Raw genomic sequence first — 22937 nt, 5'->3', positions numbered from 1 at the left:
CTTCATGAATATGAATATGAAGAGTGGTGGGAGGAGGTGGTGTGAAATCCTCTTTTGTGTGGGGTGAGGAGGGGGGTGTTGCAGGTGAAGTGATTGAGGGTGGTGATGGCTCTATGGAGGGGGGAGAGGTGGGGGAATTAGTGTCCAAAGTGCCTCTATTGTTGGGGCCGTTGGAGGTGTGAAGGCTGCCTGATGGCTCGTCAAAACGGCAGTAAAAGTCGTTGAGGGTGTTGGCCAAGAGCAAGTCGTCAGTGGAGTGGGGGGTTTTAGGCTTGTAGTTGGTGATATTCCTAAAACCTTTCCACACAGAGGCCGAGTCATTCTCTGAGATCTGCTGCTGCATCTTCTCAGAGTGCTGATGTTTAGCAATGTCCACTTCTTTAGTGAACCTGTACTTGGCCTCTCTGTAGCAGTCCCTGTCTCCGCTTCTGAACGCCTTTCTCTTTTCCAGCCACAGCTTTTTGAGTTTAGGAGTAAACCAGGGTTTGTCATTGTTATAACTCACCCTGGTGCGTGATGGCACAATGCTGTCCTCACAGAAGTGGATATAGGAGGTGACAGTGTCCGTAAACTCGTCCAAGCTGTTAGAAGCAGCCTTCATTGTGTCCCAGTCTGTAGACTCCAAACACGTGCGAAGCTCCTCCACAGCCTCGTTGCTCCACAGTTTTTTGGTCCTCACGACAGGTTTGGAGAGCTTCAGCCTCTGTCTGTACGCGGGGATTAGGTGGATCATGACGTGGTCAGAAAGTCCGAGTGAAGCGCGGGGCACCACGCGATAGGCCCCGCTGATCGTGCTGTAACAGTGGTCCAATGTCCTCTCCTCTCTGGTCGGGCATTTAATATACTGCTTGTATTTGGGAAGCTCATGGCTCAGATTGGCTTTGTTAAAGTCCCCAAGAGCAATGATGAGAGAGTCCGGGAATGTCCGCTCCATGTGCAGTATCTGCTCCGCGAGTGCGCACTGAGCTGCCTGCGCATCCGCGTCTGGCGGGATGTAAACAGCGGCCAGGATGAATGAAGCAAACTCCCGCGGAGAATAAAACGGTTTGCAGTGAATAAAAAGGTATTCCAGAGAGGAAGAGCAGTGCTGAGCAATCACTGTTACATCTGTGCACCAGCCACTATTAATGTAGAAGCAGACACCTCCACCTTTGGTCTTACCAGAGAGAGAGGCCTGCCGGTCCGCGCGCAGCAGATGAAAGCCCTCCAGCTTGAGCGCGCTGTCCGGGATGTCCTCACAGAGCCACGTCTCCGTAAAACATAACACACAGGAGGAGGCAAAGTCTCTGTTCATGCTTCTCATCAGGGCCAGTTCATCTGTCTTATTCCTGAGTGATCGTACATTGGAAAGGAAGATCCCAGGAAGAGCAGTTCGCAGTCGACGTCTCCTCAGACGCACGAGTGCGCCGGCTCGCTTACCTCTCTTACGGCGTCTCACTTTCCTGATCAGAGTCTGCAGTAAATCTGCCGCGGATGCGACAAATATTCGAAGTAAATCCACAGGTGTTGTAGTCCTGTGGTTAAGAAGCTCTTCTCTGGTGTAAGAATATCCAGAGGAGTGCCCAGACACAGAAGTTATGCACAAAAACAAGACAGAAGTAACGCACTGAAGCACCAGGGCATCCATACGCGGCGCCATCTTGGAAATTTCATTGCAGATTACAGAATACATGCCCCAGAAATGTATTCTGTAACGTATTCTGAATACTTTGGATTACTTAATTTGTTATCATGCTTTTTACAACTATGTGAATGTACTATTGCTGTGATTTATTACTGTTACTGAAGGTCTGTGGCTCCGAACCCGTAGTAAAGGGACCTCTGACTAATACGTCGGGTTCTGTGTCGGGCTCGTAGCCGAAAAATAGCTTTACTTTGGTGTCTGAGTCAACTTTGCCAGCGAGAGACAGAGAGAGGCGTTGAAAGGCTGCTCCCACGGAACTTATTGTTTCGGAGGAAAACACGAACACGGTGTACAGTCGAGTCTTAATAGCTTACTTACAACTGGGCTCGTCAGGCACTCTTCTTGGCTGCAGTGGTTATTATTATATTTACATGCTTCCAGCTCCCATTTCTGGACAGTGACAACTCGTACTTTTCGACTCTCCTTTTTCTCCCTCCTCGAGCTCACAGGCACATAACGGGTACGGCAGTCCATCCTCCCTGCAGCACGGACTACACTGCCCATGAGGCTACATATTCGTTAGGGCTATGCCTGTAATACTCTGCCTATTGCCTTCATATTAAATCATTTTTTTAAAATGTTAACAGTAACAGAATACAGTTACTCATATTTTGTATTTTAAATATGTAATGTATTCATGTATTATGGTACATGTATTCCATTACTCTCCAATATTGATATTTTATAACTACAATAAACTGTTTTACACTACTTTTGATACTAAACTATAAAGACACTCATGGTAGAGGAATCAGGGACGACATGCCACGTCTCCCTGTCTGATCTTTTTTTTCCTGGTTGCAGGCCACTTATAGCTGTCTACAGGTGCTGCCACTCGGTACCTGTAACACATGATTAACCATTAGCAAAATCACATATAGATATAATTAGCACTCTGTGTTACGCTAACCATAAGGAGGTGGATGTTACAGTATGTCCTTTATGTCACTCTTAAGCCAGAGGATTTGAACCTTGTTGAAAAAATAAACATTTAAATACATTTACAACATGTAACAACCAGGAAGAAAATAATATTGTTCCTACAGAATCTGATGCTCAAATAACAGATGGACCTTCCTCTCCAGTAATCTGGCATAGATCTTTGAGGACAGGCTGCGAGCTGTGATCCTCTAAAGTTGGAATACACTCTCCAGTCTCCCTGCCTGAAGAGAAGAACCCTCACCCCAGTCTGCCAATCCAAAGGCGCTGTCCCCAACTCCCACACAATATTGCAAGAGTGTGTCAGCCATAAATCCATGAGTCCAATCCACACTATATACAGTGGGGGTACTTAAAGGCTTAAAACCTTCATTTCTGATAAAGCTTATAGTTAGGGCTGGATCACGTGACCCAGAATCCTCCTTTAGTGTAGACTACTGCAGGGTTCCCATGATGCACTGGGTGTTTCTTGTCCACTCACCTTTTTCACTCATTATGTTGTTTACTTTCTCCTCTCTCTCTTCCCACCCAACTGGTGGCAGCCCCTCCCTGAACAATTAAATTGATACTTTTATATTTAAATTTCAAAAATGTTGACTACAGCCCTCCAGTCAACCTCAATAAATAAATGAAACTTATATACTGCACAAATCTACAAAAAGTAAGCCGCCTGTAAAAGATAAACTATTATTATTCCCAGAGATGGGAAATTCACTTTGTTACAGCAGCAAAGTAAACAGGGCAGGAATAAATAAATAAATGCAGCAAACCTAAAAACAACACTACTATGCAAAAATAGAAGAGAATAAACCATTGAATTATGTGAAGAATAATATGTCAGAGTACACTGTGGTGTCCCTACAATATGACTGAATTAACTCTCAACCTCACCAGCGCCACCTCATGTGTCACACTGCTGGTGCTGGTTGGACCAACTGAAGCCTTTTGGTTTGTTTGTTTGTTTTTGTTTCTCCAGACAGAATATAAAATATTCACATTTTACTTAATTCAAATTGTGCTGTCACTTAAAAAGTAACAGTAATTAAGAGCTTGGGGAAACTCTTTGACTCTAGCCTGAAAGACTCTACTGCTATTCAGAAGGCAAATGAGGAGCTGGGAGCGTGGCTCATTAAGGTGGATAAGTCCGGCCTGCCTGGAAGATTTAAAGCCTGGATCTACCAGCATTCCATCCTGCCCCGAATCCTGTGGCCCTTGCTTGTCTATACAGTTCCAATAACTACTGTGGAATCCCTTGAAAGAAAGATCAGTGGCTTTCTTCGTAAGTGGCTGGGACTTCCCCGCAGTCTCACCAGCGCTGCCTTGTATGGGGCAAGCAACAGCGTGCAGTTACCCTTCAGTGGTCTCACAGAAGAGTTCAAGGTGGCTCGCACACGAGAAGCCCTACAGTACAGAGATTCTAAAGACTGCAAGGTGGCATCAGCAGGTATTGAGGTAAGGACAGGAAGAAAGTGGAAGGCTGAGAAGGCAGTTGAGGTGGCGGAGTCACGCCTAAGGCAGAAAACACTGATGGGGGTCTTAGCAACAGGGGGAGCAGGCTTGGGGTACGTCCCAAAGGCCCAGGTCAGCAGGGCACAGGGAAAGGAGAGACACCAGCTACTCCAGGAAGAGGTCCGAGCAGATGTGGAGGAGGAGCGAGTAAGTAGAGCTGTAGGCCTTAAGCGGCAGGGAGCATGGACAAGTTGGGAGAGCACCTTGCAGCGCAAGGTCACCTGGGCAAACATCATGCAGGCAGACTTCCACCGGATCCGATTCCTAGTGCAGGCAGTATACGACACTCTGCCAAGCCCAGCAAACCTCCATCTGTGGGGAAAGAGCGAGACACCTGCCTGTCCCCTGTGCTCTGGAAGAGGGACCCTAGAACACCTCCTTAGCAGCTGCCCAAGGGCCCTGGCCGATGGTCGGTATCGTTGGCGGCACGACCAGGTGCTCAGAGTTGTTGCTGAAAAGATTGCCTCAGCAATCAGCACCAGCAAGCATCATCATGCTCCGAGGAAGGCAATCTCTTTTATTAAGGCTGGAGAGAAACCCCAGGTGCGCCCACATTTGACAACTGGCCTCCTCAACACAGCCTCTGATTGGCAGCTACAGGCTGACCTGGGTAAACAACTAAAGTTCCCTCAGAACATTGCAAAAACATCACTCCGGCCAGACATGATAATTATTTCTGAGGCCTCAAAACAGCTGATCATGCTGGAACTCACAGTGCCCTGGGAAGAGCGGATTGAGGAGGCCAATGAAAGGAAACGAGGAAAGTACCAGGAACTAGTGCAGGAGTGCAGGGGAAGGGGCTGGAAGACTTTCTATGAACTCATAGAAGTGGGTTGTAGGGGCTTTGCAGGACGATCACTCTGCAAAGTCCTAGGCCGGCTGGGCGTGGCTGGGGCAGCCAAGAAGAGGGCCATCCAGGCTGTGAGTGAAGCGGCAGAGAAAGCCACAAGGTGGCTGTGGATCAAGAGGGCTGATCCGTGGGTAGCTACTGGTACGCAAGTCGGGGCCTGATCACCCCCGGCTGGGTCGCCTGGGAGAGGGTGTATGTATGAAGTTGTGAGACCCGAAACACCTGATGACCCTAGGATACATCACTGAAGATGCGTACCAGTGCATCCAGGAGATGTGTCTTTATAGTTAAAAAGTAACATTTCATATGTCATGCAAGAAACCTAAACTGTAACGTAAATGTAAAATGAGCAGCTCGTGTCCAGGTTCACCAAAGTCAGTTTTGTGACTGAAAGCTGTCGGCCAAATTAGCACGATGATGTTTCCACAGGAGAGCAGCTGCATTATTATAAACTGTTCCACCACATAAACCTGAAAACTACCTGTGACAGCTGACCTGGGTGATGTGTAGAAGAACATCAAATTTTATTTAGCCTCAAGTCCGTGTGTTAATGAAGAACATGTTCCTGTGCCATGTGCATAAATACACATCAATCTTGTTTTTGTGTTTTTCCTGTGGGCTTTGTGAGGCTGCAGGTATTTACGAAAGTCTGACAGACTAAAACAGTCAAGTGACGACACTGTGAAGAGATGAGAGTTGCTTCTTCCTCTGTGCAGAAATGTAACTAAAAACCTTAAACCAGCTTTAATTCTGTTCAATTTCAACAAAATCCATTATTACAATATCAATATCATTATTGGAATGGACTAGCACTGCACCCATATCTCTGAGTCATCCACCCGTGATTTCTCCCTCTTATTGTGTGTTTTGAAAGTGAAAGTCACTGATAAGCCACCACAATATCAGGGTCCAGGACATGAGAGTACACTCATCCAGCTCTGAAACACCACAGATCACTGTCACATCTGCGACGGACAACATTTAAGCATCTGTCAAACTGCTACAATTAATGCGAATCAGAAAGACCGGAAATATTTAGGCTGGTGTCTGAATTGTACAGTATATAATAGTGTAACGAATGTTAAAGGTTATTTTGCTGTGATAGGTTGAGCATCTCTGTGCACTGTTGCTGTTTCTTTAAGAGACATGTTTGTTTGTGCTGCAGTAAAAGTCAGTGAATGTGGTTTATTTTTTAGAGACAGAAGTAATAGTCACTCACCTCAGCGTGTCGGCTTTCTTTCCCTTTTTATACTTTTAGGCCACATGTTGAAACTCATAGCCACTAATTTCTCTTTTTTTGGTGAAACCTTGGACTCGTCTCCAAATCTTCCAGCAGAGATCATCCAATCAGATCCTTTTAGGGAATCGGACCTCTAAACTATCGGTCGTCATGAGACAGGACCACAAACAGATACCTCTTTCCACATTTATCTTCGCCTGTGTTATCACTCCACAACAAACTTGATGAGCTCCGGACAATTGTCAGGTTCCCGAAGGAGTAAAACTGCGCCTTTCTGTTTGTTGTACTGGAAACTCGGCTTATAGAACAATGATGTGTTCATGTTGAAGTCGGAAGTTTCAGCTGGAATGCCCCATCAAGACAGCTACCAAGTCAATAAGCTCCACCTGCCCTGACTTAATGGGAATGGCAGATGAGGAAGTTGGAGGAAGGAGAGATGACTGACTTTTAATTACTTTTATACAAAATGATTGATTACATGGATATAAGAACAAACTAAGCATTTTATGTTTTATGATCTTGGATTATGTTCCTTTGGACCACCTTACAGGCTAATTATGGCACAGCGGGGAATCAAACTGAAGAAGAAAAGTAGGGTCAAAAGAGCCAAACCACAGAGAGGGATGGGTCTGAGAGCGGGAGTGGGAGTGTTGGTGTTCATGAAATAGTGTCTAAATTTGAAAGAGTCAGTGGATTTAAATTTCTTGTTGCATTTAAAGATGCACAAACAGCATAAAGATGAGATGAGAAATGTGTTGAATATGAAAATGCTACTGAATGGGAGTATTCTTGATTTCTGTAAGTCTGAGGTGCAGAGAGTAAAGGCACTGACAGTGATTTGTTCCCAGTCAGGGTAAAAACTGACTGATATGAGCCCTGAGAGTCTGAAAGTGCTGTGTTTAAAGCTGTAGAAGCAGCTGAGGTCGAGATTGTAGGTTTAAAGAGTCGGGCACTGCTGTATTGTTAACATTCAGACATGATGCAGTTACAGTGAGCTTGGGGTACATGAGCTATCATGTTAGGCAAATACCAGCAGCCTCCATGGTGATGCAGCGTTTTGGTCCTGTAGCAGCAGTGTGCAGTATTTCCTTAAACAAGTAAAAAAATCAAAGTATAAATCTGTAAGTTTGGTCAGCAGCTGTGGTTCCAGAGGAGATCTTTGGAGTTAGACCAGGATCTCTGAGTGTAGGGTTTCACTACAGTTAAATACAGTATCTCCATAAATTCACAAAGCTACACAGTAAATGGTGGGAAATAACACCAACAACTATATAGTGTATTATGAAGTACTACAAAACAACAACAAAGTAAAACTCCTGTACTGTGGTGCTTCATTGGCTACTTTAAATAAAGGGATATCAAGTGTTACTCTGACAGTGTCCTCAGCATCTGTAGCCCACTACACCCCAGATGGTTCAGTGATGCCAGTAAACTGAGGACTCATCATCTCCGTCCACAAACATAAGTGTACAGTCTTCTGGGTTGTAACACTGCTCACATGCTAAACTGCTCCAAAGTCTTTTTTATAATTCTTCTTTCATTTGGAAACATTTTGACTCGTCTCGACTTATAACATCGACTTATTGATCACAGTCCTGTCAAAGCAGATCATCAGCAGATTCATTATTAAGCTGTTGAATGATCAGCTCATAAAAGTTATGTTCATGTTTTCAGTGTTTTCTCCATCCAAGCTCATCCCAAAGTCCAGACATGCAGGTGATTAGAAAAGACATCTGATCTGAATGTGCTGCTGACTCTTTGAATATTGTGATTTCCTGATGACCAGGAGAAACATGTCTGGAAAACATGCAGAATGTTTGGAATGAAGTAGACTGTGGAAATGTGCAGTGAATGAAGGTTATAGTAGGAGACACCTGGTCCTGGTCAGATGAACCACTTTAACTGGCTCCTTTCTTTTTAGCCCACAATGATCATTTTGATCTGTGTTTTATTCTCATTATTTTAATGGGCTCAGTTAACAAAGGGCCAGTATAGCAGTAAAAAAGCACAATGGCTGTAAACAATAAAGATCACAGATTAAATTAAGACATCAGCCTAAAGAGCAACATAACAATGAGGTCACATAAAAGAAGCAATTATGAAACTTTGACTGTAAACTACAGATCTGCTAAAATAATAAATCAGCCAACTAGACTTGATAATTACATTATAACAAGATGTTGAAATGGATGTTACTTATACAGCAATTTAACCTGAAAAGAGGACGTTACTCTCAAGTGGTGAGGGATTATTTACAGGTAACATTTAGTGGACAAAAAAGGTGTGTGGATAAACTGCACACATGCATTCCTGGGATTACTGTTCCAGAGTAATGCAATAAGAAACCAGCAGGTGGCAGCAGTGTGCTGGTTGGCACTGTCTCCTCACAGCAAGAAGGTCCTGACTGGGTTTTCCCCGGGTCTGCGTGGCCCCTCTCTGGGAACTCCAGCTGCCTCCCACAGCCCAGGGACCTGGATGTTAGATTAACTGGTAATTCTAAAGGTGTGAATGTGAGCCTGAATGCTTGTGTGTCTCTGTCTGATAGTCATATGGCACAACTGTGACTTGTCCAGGTGTACACTGCTTCTGGATTGAGGAGTAATATTTTAAAAACAAACAGACAAAGAAAGCAGAGCTGCACCTCACTGTTTGTATTGATGATATTTTTGGACCCAGCTGTGTTTTGTTCTTCTAGAAAGCCAGATGTGGGACGAGCACAAATGTAAAGGCAGCCAGTGATGCCTCAACATCTTTAAAACTCAAGCCTGCATCATCAACTCACAGAGCTCTGGACACAAATGTCTACTGGGACCCAACCAACTTGTTTTGATGACCAGGCCTTTATTCTTTCTTCAATAATAAGAAATAGTAATAATGTGTACCTACATGAGTACTTCTAAATGGAGAGCACCGCGTCTTATTGAAAAAATAAAAGGTAACATCACAATATAGCTTCAATAAAAACTTTAAAACAGCCAATCATGAAGAGTTCTGTGGTCCACTTCCAAACCAGAAAATCTAATCAAGCACAAACAATCTTAAATCTTTACTCTGATGAAAATATAAGAGAAAGTGAAGTCAAGGTTAAATTTATTCATATATGTTTAAAACAACAGAGCTGATCGCAGAGCTCTCCATTTAAAATATATAACCTTAAAAAAAGTAAAATGTTAAATCCAGAAAAAGTGAGAACAGCAAACAATATTAAAATAAAATTAAATAAAAAATAAAATTCACAGCATCTGACAGTATCTGACATCAAATGAATCAAGCTCAGCTTTTTCATGTTTTTATAACAAATAATTCATTTTTGCATGATGCAGATCTTTAAACTCAGACAGTAAACGTATTTGTTGGTGTTCATACCAGCACTAATGTGACTCTGCTGACTTTAAGTTGTTGCTTTCAGGTATTAAAAATCACAGACTTCAAAACTTTTTTCTCACTTGCTATTGGAACAGGATACATTCAAAATTTTATATTAAAGCTTAAAAATGAATAAAAAATATCAGCTGCATATAAAGAGCATGAATCTGAAACAGGACACACCTCTGTGTGCTTTATGCTAAAAGAATCTATATCATTTTATTATTCAATATCATCTTCATAAACACTAAAAAGTGAGCATGTCTGATATTTGGGCAGCAGAGGAGCAACAGTGGATTCATTAAATGCTTCTTCTTGGCTTTGCTGCTGCAGCTCTCCTCACTGACCTGTAAGACAAACACAAAGAACACAAATGTCCAAGTTTCAGGATATTCGCCATTTAATAACTTGAAGAATAACTCATCCTGCACAGAAGCATAATTACCAGGAAAGCTTCCTAACGTGACTTCAGAATAAACTGCTGCATCAGCTGCAGGACTTGATTTTCCTGTGAGTGGAAAGAAGATTTTAAGACCAGATAAACATGTTGAACAACATTCACTGGAGGTGATGGCAGACTTTGTTTACCTGCTTTCTTCTTGGCTTTGTCTTTTTTGGGGTGTTTGACCTCAGCATACATCAGACTGTCCTCTAAAAGAGAAGTCAGGATACATTTGATCAGCAGATATATGACACAGAGCTGTTGGACGTAGAGGTGGATTTAAACTGCAGATTTGTCAGCCACAGCCATTAACAGCATTAATGCTACGCTCCCCTTAATGATTCTCGCTCTTTGTAGTTTCACTAGATTATTACTTTAGAAAAGAACAGACTACTTTAAGTGCTAAGAGTAACAAGAACCATTGACGAGATGTAATACGTCACAGGTTTCTTTTACTGTTACAAAAAAGTTAACAATTTAGAATTTTGAACACAGGATATTTTATTTAAGCAAATTAGCAGAAGCAAAGCAAAACCTTAATCAACTAGTAATAATCACTTGATTCAGTCACCTGAATTTTATCCAAATATAACTAATCACAAGTACAAAGTCTTCCAACTCTTTTGTGAGACAAAAAAATGATAATTTCACTTCATAAGTCCACAGTGATTGGACAACTGAAACTTTTGACTGTGACTCCACAGTGCTTTCTTCAGATGTTGCTGATGTTACTCATCTTTAGCAAACTACAAAAAGAACCTCGAACCTTCCCAAACAGCATCATTTATACTCATGTGCCCGTCTGCATCACTCCCTTCTTTCATCCCTTACTCATATTTTATATGCCCTACATCTATTCCACATACACACAAGTTTCCATGCTATTGGCACATCCAATACTTTCCTGTATCAAACAACCATCTTAAACAGTGCTCTGCTGGGCCTCCAGTGATTGAGCACACTCAGATTATGTGTTTTATTTGATGGTGTTTGGTTTTGTGATCAGTGGTCTAGTTCAGAAGCTCTGGATGCTGTGATTCAGTAAATCCAGCTGAAAGGGGAGTTTTTTTGCCTCCCAGATTAAAGACTTTGATCAAAGGCCTTAGATTAGAGATTAACCTCTGATCTGAGGAAGAGACTGAACTCAAACTGTGGAAGAAGTTTGTTTTGAGTTTTCTTCGTTCTTTGCAAACATTCTGACCTGCTGTGTTTCTGAATCACTCATTAAATCTGTTCGACTTCTACAGCGTGTCTGTAGAACACAACACAACAACACAGTATCATGTTAAACAAATACACCTGATTTAATGACTAACCCACCAAAACCCTAAATGACTGCAGATTAACTCTGCTGATGTATAGCAGCTAAGCTTGGTAAGTGAATAACTAAACTCCATGTTGACCTATAATTAGCTGCAACAAAATGAAATGACACATTTCAGTACAAACACTGAATGAGACTGTTGTGACTGTACCTGCAGCTCCCGTCTTCACCTCAGAGTAAACAGCACTCTGCTCTGGTTCATGATGCTTCCCTGTGAAGATGATCAGAATATTTATCATGAGAAAATAATTAACTGTTAGATTTTTTAAAATATTTATTTATTTTATTTTGCATTACATTTACATTTAATTGCACATGTTTTATGTACTTACGCTTCTTTTCAACGTTTTTAAGTTCAATAAGAGAGTATGTGACATCTTCATGTTCATCTGATCCTGAAATGTTCATATTTTAGTTACAGGATTGTAAACATTTCACATGGAATTAATTTTATTAAATCAAAAACAAGTTTCATCTCTGACTGCTCTGTGCTTTTATGCACATATACTGCACCATTTCTGTTGTCTTCCACTTGGCTAACAGATTCATAGAGGTTATTAGTACCTAAAAAACGATGAACCAGGGTCACATTAATCATTTTAATAAAAACCTAAAGGAGAGTTTAAATAATTCTGTTTATGTCAAAACCAAGACCATGAGATATTTTCGTACCATGAGCCCATAATGTTGTTACTGTTTGTGCTGTTCTGATATGAAACAATAAAATTATGGATTTTGTGCCGCTGAGCACAAAGTTAATCTAAAAACTGTTACTGTTAATGAGGACAGATATAAAAGTCAATATTAATAATGATAATATTATTTAAATGGTTTAAATACTGACCATGTTGAAGAGAGTTGTACTCATGAGTTTCATCCTGGTTGACTCCATGATTTGTGGAGGAGCCCGGACTGTGACTCTCAGACTGGATCGACCTGAAACAGGAAATAAACACAATAAACTCAAAAGTAACTGATGTTTGTTTAAAATAATAATAAAAAGTATTTTACCAACCTGGTGAAGCAGGAATCTGTGAAAGAGACAAATGTTATTACACATGTTTGTCATGTATAAATTGTTCCACTGATATTTAGTGTCATGAGATCAGAATACATGTATATGTGTGAATAATTAAAGTGTATGTAGTAAATAAACTCTCTAATACAGCATGAAAAGAAGAGGCTCTTACACTTGGACTGTCTGCAGCGATACAACAAGAGCAGGAGAATAATAATGAGAGAGACTCCACAAACCAGTCCAACCATCAACCACACAGGAGATGAAGAGCTGTCAGCTCCAGACACAGTTACTGTGACAACAAACAATAATTAATTATTAATAAAGTGTAAAAGAAGAACTCTGAGAGCACAAATCTCTGCTAAGGCAGCTCACTTGACAGTATTTGCTTTTAAAGGAACACTATTGTATTTTCTGTGGGTTTTTTTTTTTTTTGTGTGTGTGTGGTTTATTTGTACTGTGAGAAGTTTGTAGTTCAGTGAAAATAAGTCCAAAGGCAGATTTTTTCAACATGACAACAAGGGCACATGTGAAATGTAAAAGTGAGGTCAGAGGTCAAACGTAACATGATATTTTAAATCTTTATACAGTATTTTCTGTATGTTGACAAGACACAACACCTTTGTAAGAATCATAGTTTCTGTGTTATAAGGATTTTTTTTTAGTCATAAAGTTGACCTTGAAGACCTCGGTGGCTGTAAGCCAAATGTTAATGGATAGTTAACATGACTGCAGCTCGTCAGTGAGGTAACCAGGCAGGTCTGCTGGGATCCTTTCTAGGAAAATAAGGTTTGTATGCTAACAGATTTTCCCCTTGTTTCAGTTTCTTCCTGCTTCAAGATTCATTTTCATGCCATCATTCACCTCCAGTCAGACGCCTGCCACCTTGGATCATTGCCCCCCTATTCACCACCACCGCTGCCCCCTCGGAGCCTCTTCCTCACTTGCCTGCCTGCCCATCGTTCAGCAGTTTCCACAGACCTCTGCTTTATCCTTTACCCCCAGCTAGTCTGGACTCCAAGTAAGGCATTGTTGCAGCCACTTTATGAACACTCTCTGTCTTGTCACATTCCCTCAGATTTCCTGCCCTAACTGCTCTCTCCTCTCCCACAGATCTGTCGCCCTCACACTGTTATGTCCGCTCCTCTGGCCTGTCTCTCTCACCTCAGTTAAGATGTTTTTGTAGGACTCACTCATTAAGTTTAGGTTCATTTATGTTTTGTTCCTGTTGACTGAGTCGAAGCTCACAATCTGTTGTGTTAAATGAATGGACCTTTGTTTGAATAAAGAAACTGACTGATTACTTCCTCTGCTGTTTTCACCTGAGTCCTGAATCACAACAATATTAAACCTGACAATATAGAGATATTACATAATAGTTTTATAAAGTTCTGACTAAATAGACCCAGATGGATTTAAACATTAAAAGAGATAATATCATGTTATTTCTCAAGCATGAAATCCATTAAAATCCATCACGTTTTGCTCCTGCTCACCTTTAACTGACATCCAGCTCTGTGCTGACTCTCTTCCTGAGTACTGACACTTGTAGAAACCTTCATCAGACTTTGACACTGCAGAGATCTTCAGCTCCCCTCGGGTATCATTTTCAATAAGTTTGTCATTGTGATAGAAAAACACATTGGAAAGTATTTTTTGTGTTTTCAAACTGCAGCTCAGACTAACAGAAGCTCCCTCAGTCACAGGATGAACAGGACTCACCAGGATAGGAACATAATCATAATAATAATAATCTGTGAAAACAAAAAAACAAACATATTGTTTCAGTCACATCAGCTGATGCAAACCTTTAGAAAAAGCTGTGAGTCTTGTCTCATGATCTACATGCAGACCTGGTTTTCTGAGTGATTATGAGGACTGGAAATATAGTTGGGATGTTTCCTGCAGGAGTCAAATTACTGACAGTAACATTATTGAATGGTTGAAGGTGAAATTGTAAATGTTTGTATGTTTGTGTTATTTTGCATGACGTGTTTCCCAAATTTCTCTCTATTGAGATATTAAAGGTTCATCTAATATGACGACAGAGATGTTGAGCTTTGTTGAGTTTTATTCTGACAGAGAAAATAAAATACTGTTGGCAAATTATGACAAACTGGATTATGAACGGATGAAGAGAAATTAGACCAACATCCAAGAATATTTTGATGCTTCGTTGCCTGAAATTGTCTGAAATTCTCATTTTTGTTTGTGTTGCCACATAGAATTACTTCACATACAGCAAAGCTGAGACAAATGTTCATGTGACGTCTAAATCATTCAGATCCAAGAAGTAAATGTATAATAACATACTCTGTACAGTGATGTTGACTGCACTGCTGAACTCTCCTGATCCAGACTCACACCAGTACACTCCAGTATCTGACTTTGATGTGTGGATGTTACATGTGGATCCAGTCATTCTCCAACAGTCAGAGAGTCGGCCGTCATCAGAGAACTTCCTCACTCTCCACTCAGTGAAGTTTCCCTCACAGGTCAGTGAGACAGAGTCAGAGGTGAAGTGTTGCACTCTGTCAGGACTCACTGTGAGAGACGCTGCTGAATGAACATCTGGAAACAACATGCAGTGAAGAGACAAAGCTCACAGATGTTAGGATCAAAATATCACAGTGAAAATATTTGTTTGTTTGAAGCTTTTGTTTTGAAGATCAAATTTAATAGTTCAATATGATAAAGTGTTTGTTTGGTGAGACAACACTGAGTCTGACAACAAGCCCTGAATCACACAGACAGTCAAATCAATGGAAAACAAAGGAGCCGAATACTGACATGTTTAAGATGATCTAACCCACATGCTTTATCTGCTGGCAGCTCATGTAGAGCTTGGTACACGTCATGTGACATCATGAGCTTTGAGTCATCACTCTCAGCATCATCCACCTGATACAGATCACTCTGAACACACTTCAGTCATTTGCTGTAATGTTTCTGTCATAATTCTGTGATATTGTCTGTTTCACAGATTCCTTCTACAGTGAGATATTTTGCAGCAGCAGGACCAAAACTAAAAACCTTTGAAGTATATTTTAAATGAACAATAACAGCAGCTGTTATTTGTGACGTCTTCTTCTAGCGTCCATCTGTAGTCAGTGTTTCTCTTGTATTTGTCAGAGCTGTTAACCTGCCTGCTGACATCTTTGTTTCTTCATTAACTATATTTGACTTTTTATCTGAACACCTACCTGAGCACTAAACAAAGAGTCTTAACTGTGTAAATCCTGTCTGTGCACTAAGTAAAAATAATCAGTACAAACAGAAACATGAGTTTAAATATCAAAACATTTAAAATCTCATGGATGTCTTTTGTTTTTCATGTTATCTCATTAAATAAAAACTGAAAAATAAGAAAACGAAGAAATTCAGTTTGGTTTGATCGCAGAGAGAAAGGAAAATATTCAGTTCATTTGTTCTTTTGGGGAGTTTTAATATAAACGGAGATAAATGGTTGTCATGGAGATGAGATTTTAATGGTCTAAATCCTGGTGAATAAAAATGATGAGCTAACATGAGCTCATTGAAAGGACAGAGAGAAACAAACTGACCTGCAGACCAGACAAACTTTGGTTGACTGTGATCAGTGTGATACTCTGGGTCTCCTCTTCCAGCTCTGCACACATATCCTGCTGTGTGTGTCTGTCCATGAATGATGAAGGAGTCCTGTGCAGTCCCACTGCCATCAGGTAGCAGCTCATAACTGGAGGATTTATAGTTGAATGTTTTCAGATCAGGAACAGCTTTATACCAGTAGAAGCTCCATCCTGCAGACGGATGTTCAACCTCACAGTTCAGAGTTACTGAGGCTCCAGGACTCAGCCATGATGGAGACACAGTGAGGACAGGACGGGGTTTATCTGTTCAACAAAGATTTTCTCTCAGTGAACATGTAGTACAGTCTCTGAACAGTGAGCTCAGTTTATACAAAGAATAATAATCTCAGTCTATATGAACAGAAACACATTTTACAAAGTGTTCAAACAGCTTAAAGCAAATATGACTTACTGTCAGAAACTGTCAGTGTGACTGAATCACTCCACTCTGTTGTTTCATGCTGTGAACTTTTCATTCTGCCCTTACAGCGATAGTTTCCACTGTTGTATGATGAAGCAGAAATAATCCTGTATTCATTTTGATTTGGAGCTTTTATCCTGCTGTTTGTTTCCCACTCATAATCCCACTCAGTGTCTCCTCCATGGATCTCACATCTGACAGTGATCGTCTCTCCTCTGTATATCTCAGACCAGTTTGGATACAGAGTCACAACAGGCCTGATTGAGGCTGTTACTGTTCAAGAAAGTACAATAAAAACACATGAATGACAAAAGGTTCAGTTACCATCAGATGTAGTGCTTTGTAGGAAATTTAAAGTTTGAACTCACCAATTTTGTCAACCCAGACTGACTCACTGTCCTCTGTGTAGTAAACTGGTTCTCCTCTTCCTCCTATGCAGCTGTAGCGTCCTCCCTCTGAGACACTTTTGTCACAGGTTGATAAGATTTCCCATCTGTGTACAAGTAGTATTTCCATCCAGATGATGATGATGATGATGGACTCACAGAGCAGGTCAGGGTCACACTGCCCCCTGCTGGAACAGCTGTCCTATCAGCTCTCAGTTCAGCCTTTGGTTTCGCTGCAGTTCAGTTTAGAACAAGAACATAAAAGTAAAAATGACTGAATCAGAACAATTTAAAGATGGAAATATGTAAATGATCAAATATCACAAAACCATAGTTGAGATAAAACAAACTGTGCCACACAAAATATTCTGTATTTCTGTTTTGATCAGCACAGGGATTATTTTTTTATATTTGCCTTTGCTAAAATTACACAAGTACAGCAGCAACAGAAAGGCTGAAAAACAAAAGAGTGAAGGTTTCACAATTGTTGAAACAAAGTTCAGAGCTCAAACTGACTGAAATGCTGTGGAAGAACCTAGAGAGCGATACATAAACACATCCCTACAAACTTAAATGACAGTGGGCCAAAATACGACTGCTGCTACTGCTGCGAGACAATAGAGCAAAGTGGGGCAGGAGAATGGCAATAGAGCGTATAACACTATCTAAGCTGTACTATCAACTATAAATAAAGAAAATAAATAAGTACAAAAAACAAACAAACAAAAAAAAAACGGCGACTGGATCTGATTGTATTTTGAACATCTGAGAATTGCTTCTAAATGAATGTGAGCAGTTATCATTTCATTGGTATTATTTTGTACTTCTGTTTTTGGTGTATTGTTCCTTTATCACATGTACCAGTGACAGCCAATCAGTGTAACCACAGCGAGCAACAGAAACCTGAGTGAGGGGAAGAGATTCAGCAACAAAGCAAGTTGTGAACAGATGCATTTTTATTTCCAGTCTTTCACAGTGATGGTGTCCAACTTCAGTCCTTGTGGATAAAATCTGTTTGATGCAGTTTAAATGAGGATTTGGTGAGTCACAGTTGGTTTGCTTTGGTGTCAGTTAGCACGTTATGTGCTTGTTCTTTACTAAATCTGATGTTGAAGCCTCTGATAGCTAAGATGAGACCTAGTATGTGTGTTTTATATTCTTTTGCTGTGGAAGCTGACATTTCCTGTTGCAGAGATGTCTTTAGGCCACAATAATAAGCACAGTGAACATCACCGCTGACATTACAGGGAGGGAGCAGTTTGGATGTGATTTCCAGCTGAGCTGTTAGGAATGCTGGAACAAGACTCCAGTGTTTGTGTTACAAAACAGATCAGGTTTATTAGCCGAGTGCAGATCTTGGCGCTGAAACCTGAGACTGTTGAACCTCGATGGTGATCCACGCCTAGGAGATGTGAACTTCCACTAAAGTCTTCTGTTCCTGCTGGATCAACTCATATTCCAGAGATCAGGAAACTGACTCACACTTCTGAACTGTGATACGACTCCACCATAAACTCTGTTACTGCAACACACAGAGGACTTAATCCAAGAACTGATTCCACACCAGACTGTGACTGTGGAAGGTTCTCTCTGTAAATCTGTGGACAGCTGATTTTGTGCTTTCAGTGTTGTAATTCCATTCATTGTGTTGGTGTTGTACTGGTAACTCACTGTGTTACTGATTATTCCTAACCAGCCACTCTGCAGGTCTAGTGAGTGACTTTTACTTTTATTTATATTATTCTATGACTTTGATTATAAATTAATGTGCACTGGAAGGTTTTTCTGTATTTCAGTTTTCTGTTCCCCATAAACAAAGTTCTGCTCTTTGGTCTGTTATTTTAGGGCTGCTAGTTGTAAAGTGCTCGTGTGAACTGAGATTCTAGTTTTAGCTATCTGTAAATGTCTCCAGTGCAACAAGAAGATGACCGGAGAATAAAAACAAACATTTCATTCAAAAGCACGAAAGAAACAGCTGCAAAGCTTTAAGAGAAACAAGTGTTTTCACTTATTTTAATAAAACAGATAATCTGGATGAAACATCTTCAACTTACTGTGAAAAACTGTCAGTGTGACTGAATCACTCCACTCTGTTGTTTCATGCTGTGAACTTTTCACTCTGCCCTTACAGCGATAGTTTCCACTGTTGGATGCTGAAGCAGAAATAATCCTGTATTCATTTTGATTTGGAGGTTTTCTGATGTTGTTTGCTTCCCACTCATAATCCCACTCAGTGTCTCCTCCATGGATCTCACATCTGACAGTGATCGTCTCTCCTCCGTATATCTCAGACCAGTTTGGATACAGAGTCACAACAGGCCTGTTTGACACTGTTAATGTTCAAGAAAGTACAATAAAAACACATGAATGACAAAAGGTTCAGTTACCATCAGATGTAGTGCTTTGTGGGAAATTTAAAGTTTGAACTCACCAATTTTGTCAATCCAGACTGACTCACTGTCCTCTGTGTAGTAAACTGGTTCTCCTCTTCCTCCTCTGCAGCTGTAGCGTCCTCCCTCTGAGACACTGATTTGTCCATTTGTCACAGGTTGATAAGATTTCCCATCTGTGTACCAGTAGTATTTCCATCCAGATGATGATGATGGGCTCACAGAGCAGGTCAGGGTCACACTGCCCCCTACTGGAACAGCTGTCCTATCAGCTCTCAGTTCAGCCTTTGGTTTCGCTGCAGTTCAGTTTAGAACAAGAACATAAAAGTAAAAATGACTGAATCAGAACAATTTAAAGATGGAAATAAGTAAATGATCAAATATCATGAAACCCTAGTTAAGATGAAACAAACTGTGTCACACATAATATTCTGTATTTCTGTTTTGATCAGCACAGTGTTAGTTTTTTATATTTGCCTTTGCTAAAATTACACAAGTACAGCAGCAACAGAAAGGCTGAAAAACAAAAGAGTGAAGGTTTCACAATTGTTGAAACAAAGTTCAGAGCTCAAACTGACTGAAATGCTGTGGAAGAACCTAGAGAGCGATACATAAACACATCCCTACAAACTTAAATGACAGTGGGCCAAAATACGACTGCTGCTACTGCTGCGAGACAATAGAGCAAAGTGGGGCAGGAGAATGGCAATAGAGCGTATAACACTATCTAAGCTGTACTATCAACTATAAATAAAGAAAATAAATAAGTACAAAAAACAAACAAACAAAAAAAAAAACGGCGACTGGATCTGATTGTATTTTGAACATCTGAGAATTGCTTCTAAATGAATGTGAGCAGTTATCATTTCATTGGTATTATTTTGTACTTCTGTTTTTGGTGTATTGTTCCTTTATCACATGTACCAGTGACAGCCAATCAGTGTAACCACAGCGAGCAACAGAAACCTGAGTGAGGGGAAGAGATTCAGCAACAAAGCAAGTTGTGAACAGATGCATTTTTATTTCCAGTCTTTCACAGTGATGGTGTCCAACTTCAGTCCTTGTGGATAAAATCTGTTTGATGGAGTTTAAATGAGGATTTGGTGAGTCACAGTTGGTTTGCTTTGGTGTCAGTTAGCACGTTATGTGCTTGTTCTTTACTAAATCTGATGTTGAAGCCTCTGATAGCTAAGATGAGACCTAGTATGTGTGTTTTATATTCTTTTGCTGTGGAAGCTGACATTTCCTGTTGCACAGATGTCTTTAGGCCACAATAATAAGCACAGTGAACATCACCGCTGACATTACAGGGAGCAGTTTGGATGTGATTTCCAGCTGAGCTGTTAGGAATGCTGGAACAAGACTCCAGTGTTTGTGTTACAAAACAGATCAGGTTTATTAGCCGAGTGCAGATCTTGGCGCTGAAACCTGAGACTGTCGAACCTCGATGGTGATCCACGCCTAGGAGATGTGAACTTCCACTAAAGTCTTCTGTTCCTGCTGGATCAACTCATATTCCAGAGATCAGGAAACTGACTCACACTTCTGAACTGTGATACGACTCCACCATAATCTCTGTTACTGCAACACACAGAGGATTTAATCCAAGAACTGATTCCACACCAGATTGTGACTGTGGAAGGTTTCTCTGTAAATCTGTGAACAGCTGATTTTGTGCTTTCAGTGTTGTAATTCCATTCATTGTGTTGGTGTTGTACTGGTAACTCACTGTGTTACTGATTATTCCTAACCAGCCACTCTGCAGGTCTAGTGAGTGACTTTTACTTTTATTTATATTATTCTATGACTTTGATTATAAATTAATGTGCACTGGAAGGTTTTTCTATATTTCAGTTTTCTGTTCCCCATAAACAAAGTTCTGCTCTTTGGTCTGTTATTTTAGGGCTGCTAGTTGTAAAGTGCTTGTGTGAACTGAGATTCTAGTTTTAGCTATCTGTAAATGTCTCCAGTGCAACAAGAAGATGACCGGAGAATAAAAACAAACATTTCATTCAAAAGCACGAAAGAAACAGCTGCAAAGCTTTAAGAGAAACAAGTGTTTTCACTTATTTTAATAAAACAGATAATCTGGATGAAACATCTTCAACTTACTGTGAAAAACTGTCAGTGTGACTGAATCACTCCACTCTGTTGTTTCATGCTGTGAACTTTTCATTCTGCCCTTACAGCGATAGTTTCCACTGTTGGATGATGAAGCAGAAATAATCCTGTATTCATTTTGATTTGGAGATTTTATGATGCTGTTTGCTTCCCACTCATAATCCCACTCAGTGTCTCCTCCATGGATCTCACATCTGACAGTGATCGTCTCTCCTCTGTATATCTCAGACCAGTTTGGATACAGAGTCACAACAGGCCTGTTTGACACTGTTAATGTTCAAGAAAGTACAATAAAAACACATGAATGACAAAAGGTTCAGTTACCATCAGATGTAGTGCTTTGTAGGAAATTTAAAGTTTGAACTCACCAATTTTGTCAATCCAGACTGACTCACTGTCCTCTGTGTAGTAAACTGGTTCTCCTCTTCCTCCTATGCAGCTGTAGCGTCCTCCCTCTGAGACACTGATTTGTCCATTTGTCACAGGTTGATAAGATTTCCCATCTGTGTACAAGTAGTATTTCCATCCAGATGATGATGATGATGATGGGCTCACAGAGCAGGTCAGGGTCACACTGCCCCCTGCTGGAACAGCTGTCCTATCAGCTCTCAGTTCAGCCTTTGGTTTGGCTGCAGTTCAGTTTAGAACAAGAACATAAAAGTAAAAATGACTGAATCAGAACAATTTAAAGATGGAAATATGTAAATGATCAAATATCATGAAACCCTAGTTAAGATGAAACAAACTGTGTCACACATAATATTCTGTATTTCTGTTTTGATCAGCACAGGGTTAGTTTTTTATATTTGACTTTGTGTTTTTACAGTTCATTACATACATGGACAGTTCAAATAATTAATTTGAAACATGACTGAGTTTATTGATCAGTAATCCAAAAATAACCCAGGTTTATATGATCTGATTGTATTTTGCACATTTGAAAATTCTTCCTAAATGAATTTGAGCAGGATTAAATTCATTGGTGTTATTTTGTACTTCTGTTTTTGGTGTATTGTTCCTTTGTCAAATGTACCAGTGACAGCCAATCAGTGTAACCACAGCGAGCAGGAGAAACCTGAGATTCAACAACAGAGCAAGTTGTGAACAGATGCATTTTTATTTCCAGTCTTTTGACAGTGATGTCTTTTATTCATAAGCAGGAATGAAAAAGCTACAAAGCTGTAAGAAAAACCCATTTTTCACTTATTTTAATAAAACAGATAATCTGGATGAAACATCTCCAACTTACATGATACAGTCAGTGTGATGGTTTCACTCCACTCTGTTAACAAATACCCCCTTCTGCCCCGGCAGCTGTACAATCCACTGTCAGACTCAGTAACTGTGATGATTCTGTATTCATTGGATGTTGGAGGTGTGTTTAACTTGTTAGGTCTCCATTCATACGTCCACTGAGCTCCTTCAACTTCCTGAATCTCACATCTGACAGTGACTGTCTCACCGCTGTATATCTGAGTCCAGGATGGCTGCAGGGTCACAGTGGGCTTACTGGGAACTGTTCACATAAGAATGATCCAGTTAGGAGAGAAACATGAAAACTCTGCTGTTTATAACATAAGAGGAGAGTTACTGCAAAACAGCTGATTCACAGACAAACAGTTTGGAGACTGAACATCAA

The 22937-nt window shown here is 40.5% G+C and overlaps 2 protein-coding genes across 2 annotated transcripts in view; one reads left to right on the top strand and one right to left on the bottom strand.

Annotated features, from left to right (window-relative positions):
• Positions 1-3488: 3488 nt before the first annotated feature.
• LOC147335615 (uncharacterized) lies at positions 3489-5143 on the top strand. The gene is made up of 2 exons (XM_086286085.1): positions 3489-3579; positions 3657-5143. The coding sequence occupies exons 1-2, from the start codon at positions 3489-3491 to the stop codon at positions 5141-5143; spliced, it is 1578 nt and encodes a 525-aa protein (XP_086142211.1).
• A 4507-nt stretch (positions 5144-9650) lies between these two features.
• Positions 9651-22937, bottom strand: part of LOC147335614 (uncharacterized) — a 33713-nt gene continuing 20426 nt past the window's right edge. The window contains exons 12-28 of the mRNA XM_086286084.1: positions 22740-22814; positions 21667-21927; positions 21290-21565; positions 19219-19473; positions 18842-19117; positions 15936-16244; positions 14686-14943; positions 13869-14126; positions 12545-12664; positions 12370-12385; positions 12199-12290; positions 11868-11918; positions 11687-11749; positions 11506-11565; positions 10177-10239; positions 9936-10096; positions 9651-9671 (exon numbers count right to left, since the gene is read on the bottom strand). Coding sequence (XP_086142210.1) covers positions 9651-9671; positions 9936-10096; positions 10177-10239; positions 11506-11565; positions 11687-11749; positions 11868-11918; positions 12199-12290; positions 12370-12385; positions 12545-12664; positions 13869-14126; positions 14686-14943; positions 15936-16244; positions 18842-19117; positions 19219-19473; positions 21290-21565; positions 21667-21927; positions 22740-22814 — 2615 coding nt within the window. The remainder of the gene's footprint in view (positions 9672-9935; positions 10097-10176; positions 10240-11505; positions 11566-11686; positions 11750-11867; positions 11919-12198; positions 12291-12369; positions 12386-12544; positions 12665-13868; positions 14127-14685; positions 14944-15935; positions 16245-18841; positions 19118-19218; positions 19474-21289; positions 21566-21666; positions 21928-22739; positions 22815-22937) is intronic.

The sequence above is a fragment of the Aulonocara sp. 'chitande type north' Nkhata Bay genome, linkage group LG3, assembly GCF_057382095.1.
Source record: "Aulonocara sp. 'chitande type north' Nkhata Bay isolate Kocher_YH1m ecotype deep benthic linkage group LG3, A_spYH_male_GT1.1, whole genome shotgun sequence".
In the NCBI taxonomy this organism is placed as follows: Eukaryota; Metazoa; Chordata; class Actinopteri; order Cichliformes; family Cichlidae; genus Aulonocara; species Aulonocara sp. 'chitande type north' Nkhata Bay.
Note: the sequence above shows the minus strand (reverse complement) of the source record. Positions and strands in the feature narration are given on the sequence as shown.

Excerpts from the sequence above, each read along its gene's own strand:
- LOC147335615 (XM_086286085.1), top strand. The coding sequence starts at position 3,489 with ATGACTGAATTAACTCTCAACCTCACCAGCGCCACCTCATGTGTCACA. Across the intron at positions 3,580-3,656 it reads TGAAGCCTTTTGGTTTGTTT|TAACAGTAATTAAGAGCTTG; the intron begins GTTTGTTTTTGT and ends TCACTTAAAAAG.